Here is a 5124-nt window from a genome sequence, read left to right as displayed (position 1 = left end):
ATACTCAGCCATGTTATTTGTGCAGGTAAAACAGAGCTTTGCAGTGAACGGTAAATGGAAATTCTTGGGAGACATCAACACTGCCCCAATTCCGTGGCCTATTGCATTTGAGGCACCGTCGAACATGAGAGTCCATCCTGCTTTTGGCTCGAGATTCTCCCCTTGTTCAGAGTCTTCAGCATCCTTGACAACCATAATGTCCTCATCTGGGAAGTCAAACTTCAAAGGTTGGTAATCCTCCAATGGTTGGTGGGCAAGATGGTCTGCCAGTACGCTTCCTTTGATTGCCTTTTGTGCAACATATTGAATATCGTACTCTGATGACAACATCTGCCATCGAGCGATCCTACCGGTAAGAGCTGGTTTCTCGAATATGTACTTGATGGGATCCATTTTAGATACCAACCAAGTCGTATGAGTCAGCATGTACTGTCTGAGACGTTTGGCGGCCCATGCGAGTGCACAACAAGTCTTCTCGAGTAAGGAATATCTGGTCTCGCAATCATTAAACTTCTTGCTCAGATAATATATGGCATGCTCTTTTCTACCAGTCTCATCTTGTTGTCCCAATACACAACCCATGGACTCATCGAGCACTGTTAAGTACATGATGAGGGGTCTCCCTTCTGCAGGGGGCATCAGAATCGGCGGCTCTTGTAAGTATTCTTTGATTTTGTCGAAGGCTATTTGGCAGTCATCATTCCACTCCACGCCTTGATTCTTCCTCAGAAGCTTGAATATTGGTTTACATGTGGCAGTAAGATGAGAGATAAATCGAGCGATGTAATTCAGTCTTCCCAAGAAACCACGGACTTCCTTCTCAGTCCTTGGTGCAGGCATGTTCTGAATGGCTCGAACTTTGTCAGGATCTACCTCGATTCCCTTTTGGCTTACAATAAAGCCTAAAAGCTTCCCAGATTGAACCCCAAATGTGCATTTGTTAGGATTAAGTCTCAACCTAAACTTCCTCAAACGAGCAAACAGTTTCTCCAGATTAGTGATATGTTCTTCTTCTGTCTGGGATTTGGCAATCATGTCGTCAACATACACCTCGATCTCTTTATGAATCATGTCATGAAAGAGAGTCACCATAGCGCGTTGATATGTTGCCCCAGTGTTCTTTAATCCAAACGGCATTACCTTGTAACAAAAGGTGCCCCAAGGGGTAATGAACGTGGTCTTCTCCATGTCCTCGGGATCCATTTTAATTTGGTTGTATCCAGAGAAACCATCCATAAAGGAAAATACAGAGAACTGGGCTGTGTTATCTACCAATACGTCGATGTGAGGTAATGGGAAATCGTCTTTGGGACTAGCTCTATTTAAGTCTCGGTAATCTACGCACATGCGGACCTTCCCATCTTTCTTTGGTAACGGTACAATGTTGGCAACCCATTGTGGGTACTTAGCGACTTCCAGGAAACCAACGTCAAACTGCTTTCTCACCTCTTCTCTGATCTTGAGAGCCATATCCGGTCGAGTTCTTCTTAGCTTCTGTTTGACGGCAGAGCATTCCTCTTTAAGGGGAAGCTTGTGGGTCACGATATCAGTGTCTAATCCGGGCATATCTTGGTATGACCATGCAAACACATCGTTATATTCATGGAGGAGCTCTATCAATCTAGTCTTCACTGTATTTTGAAGCGCGGCGCCTACCCTTACTTCTCTTTTGTCTTCTTCTGATCCCAGGTTGATAACTTCGACGTCCTCCTGGTGTGGTTGAATGACCTTCTCTTCTTGTCTGAGTAATCTGGCCAATTCTTCAGGGAGTTCGCAATCTTCCCCCACTTCGTCTTCAGCTTGGTAGATCGGACAGTCAAAGTCATGCCAGACCATAGCAGTGTCGTTATCAATGGTCTCGGTGGTGTTTCTGCATGTTATGATTTATGCAGTTTATTTAGAAAGTGCGTGCATAAAAATTGATGCCATTTTTTTATAAAAAAACGAAAGGAAAGGAACAAAAAATTGAATGCAAATCTCCATTTATTATTGATATAAAAACTCTTAAAAAACAAAGGAGGCCCTACAACATGCCACTGTGCCTTGGGCAGAGCACAAGGTTTTGTCTAAAATAATAAAAATTACTTTGAAAAAAATTGAGGGACTTCCACAGCCTTCCAGTTTGTCAGTTCTTCATTAGGCGCAGCTTGTCGTATCCAGCTAGACACCTCCTCCTTGTGATCGTCCATGTTGATCATTGTCACCTGGTTGCCAAAAATGTGGCCAGCGCTGGTGAACGTTTCCTCTACAGGAGGGATATGCTCCTTATCATGCTGGTTACCGGCTTCAATTGATGATGGGTCATACCCTAACCCAAACTTGTCTCGCTTCTGGTTCACTTCCACCACTTTGCCCCAGTCTTGAGCATTTTCACTTTCCATCACAGCCTTAGCTCCTTGCCACGAGGCCATGGACGGTCCTGTCTTCGGAGTCTCCAATGTCTTTTGGACAACCATCATATTTACCACTTCCAAGGACTGGAATGGTGTCTCGGTTATCTCGCCATCCACTTCGATATATCGGAAAGATGTTAAGTGGCTAACCAATATATCCTCCTCCCCTCCAATCACAATCATCTTGTCATTGGTAATGAATTTTAGCTTTTGGTGTAAAGTGGAGGTGACAGCGCCTGCAGAGTGAATCCACGGTCTTCCAAGTAGGCAACTATAACCTGGATGTATGTCCATAACCTGGAATGTGATATTGAAAAAGGTTGGGCCTATTTTGATTGGTAGGTCAACCTCTCCTATCACTGCTCGTCTTGAGCCATCGAATGCTTTTACAATCAGGGTACTGGGCTTCATATTCATCCCCTCCATCAGCAGCTTTATCAAAGTGGTTTTTGGCATGACATTCAGTGAGGAACCCGTGTCTACTAATACCCTTGATAGTATAGTGTTTATACACTTCAAGGAGATATGTAGGGCCTTGTTATGGTTCTTTCCCTCAACTGGCAGTTCATCATCGTTAAACCCCAAAAAATTTCCAGTGGTTACGCACGCTATCACGTCATCAAATTGTTTTATCGTTATGTCTTTCATGATATGTGCTGCGCTTAACACCTTCAATAATGAATTCCTGTGTGCTTCTGAGTTGAGCAACAAAGATAACATGGAGATTTTCGAAGGTGTTTGATTCAACTGGTCTACCACTTTATAATCACTTTTTTTTATTATCCTTAGAAATTCCTCAGCCTCCTCTCGAGTGACCGCAGCTTTAGGCGACAGATGCATTTCTTGCATTTCTCGACTAGGGACAGGAATTTGGACAGGAGTAGCAACTTCTTTCCCTTTGGCTTTTGTAGAAGCATCAACAACCCTTGGTGCAAACACTCGGCCACTGCGCGTCATTCCGGTTGGCCCCACAATTAAGGTAATGTTTGGTTCATTGATCATCACGGGTCGGTCTTCCTGCCCTTGCTTAAAAGCTCTGGGCTGATATATCCATGGTACCGCCTTCTCGTCCTTATATGCGAACGGCGCTGGGAACTCTATCACCAATGGGTTTATAGGGATTTCCACCTTAACCTCATCATAAGGGATGTCCACATTAACCTCATCAAAAGGGATCTCCACGTTAACCTCATCATAAAGGATGTCCACCACGACGGCTATCTCTTTCTCTCCCTTGTTCTTGACACAGCGATTTATCTGTAACTCGCCTTGGTCCAGCATTTGTTGTATAAAATTCCTCAGCCCTTTATCATTCTCATCATTGACTAGCTCCTCCGGGACTAGACCACTTTTTAGCAGTTGTGCCACTATCCTGGCAATAGGGGTTTGAATCTCTTCAACTTTAAGAATCAGTTCTCCCTGATCACTCTCCTCAATGGCACTGACGGAAGCATCTCCATGTGTTGGCATGGGATTAGTGTTCACGTTCGGGCGTCTTGGAGTGAAGGTAACAACTTTTGCTTCAATCAGGTCTTGTACCCTATTTTGGAATGCAAAACAATTCTCCAAGGTATGGTCGGGTGCTCCCATGTGAAATTCACAATGGGCGTTAGCATCATATCCTGGTGGATATGGGAAAACAGTCGGTTTTAGCTCCCTCAATGTCAGAAGACCCTCATTTTGCAAATATGGGAATATTTGGCTATAAGGTACTGGTAGAGGGTCAAGTTGTCTTCTTGGAGGCCTTGGTTTGAATTGTCTTGGTGGTGCTGTATTCTGTTGTTGACGAGGTTGTTGATGATGTTGTTGATACATTAGTTGTTGTTGTATGGGTTGTTCATAAGGTATGGGTACCACGGCAGCGACTTGGCCATATGAAGCCTGCTGCTTCCCCTTATAGCCTCTAGATACAGCATTTGCTTCACCTTCTCTTTTCTTCTGGAAGCCACCAGAATACTTTTTCGGTGCGCTAGAGGTTGCCACGGCTCCTGAAATTTTTCCATCCCTCAGACCCTTTTCTATGCGGTCTCCGATTGTGACCAGATGTGCAAAATCGGATGCTGCGCTGCTCACTAATCTATCAAAAAATGGGTCCTTCAACGTGTCCACAAATATTCCAGTCATTTCCTTTTCAGACAATGGTGGCTCTACCTGAGCAGCCAACTCTCTCCATCGCTGGGCGTATTCTTTAAAGGACTCCTTTTCTTTCATTGCCATCCCTTGCAACTGCATTCGGTCGGGTGCCATATCCAAATTATATTTGTACTGACGGAGAAATGCGTCAGCCAAATCTTCCCAGCTTTGAATCCGCCCTTGCTCTAAGCTCATGTACCATCTTAGAGACGCTCCACTCAAACTATCTTGGAAACAGTGTATGAGCAGTTTGTCGTTTTCGGTATGAGCAGCCATTTTCCTGAAATACATCACTAGGTGACTTCTTGGGCAAGTCTGGCCTTTGTATTTCTCGAAATCAGGAGTTTTAAATTTAGCCGGAATGACCAAATTTGATACCAAGCGCATGTTCATGGCAGAGGCACCGAAGATATTATTCCCTTCGATAGCTTTGATCTTCTTTTCCAAGGCACGAAGCCTATCTGCAGCAGGGTCAGGAAGTATCTTTGGCTTCGGATGATCAGGCACATAGAAGGCTCTGCACGATCCCCATCTCCTTTGCTTCCTACTGGTATATGAACCAGGCTCTTCTTGGCGTGGACGTAGCTCTCATCTTGGT

At 44.5% G+C, this 5124-nt stretch overlaps 1 protein-coding gene across 1 annotated transcript; it reads right to left on the bottom strand.

Annotated features, from left to right (window-relative positions):
* Nucleotides 1-394: 394 nt before the first annotated feature.
* Nucleotides 395-4517, bottom strand: LOC127137191 (uncharacterized). The gene is made up of 2 exons (XM_051063675.1): nucleotides 2106-4517; nucleotides 395-490 (listed from the first exon to the last, which is right to left on the bottom strand). Exons 1-2 carry the CDS (start codon nucleotides 4515-4517, stop codon nucleotides 395-397), a joined length of 2508 nt encoding a protein of 835 aa, XP_050919632.1.
* Nucleotides 4518-5124: the final 607 nt, after the last annotated feature.

Source organism: Lathyrus oleraceus, chromosome 4 (genome assembly GCF_024323335.1).
Source record: "Lathyrus oleraceus cultivar Zhongwan6 chromosome 4, CAAS_Psat_ZW6_1.0, whole genome shotgun sequence".
Classification (NCBI taxonomy): domain Eukaryota; kingdom Viridiplantae; phylum Streptophyta; class Magnoliopsida; order Fabales; family Fabaceae; genus Lathyrus; species Lathyrus oleraceus.
The sequence above is the reverse complement of the archived record's forward strand: the minus strand, read 5'-3'. Positions and strand labels throughout refer to the sequence as shown.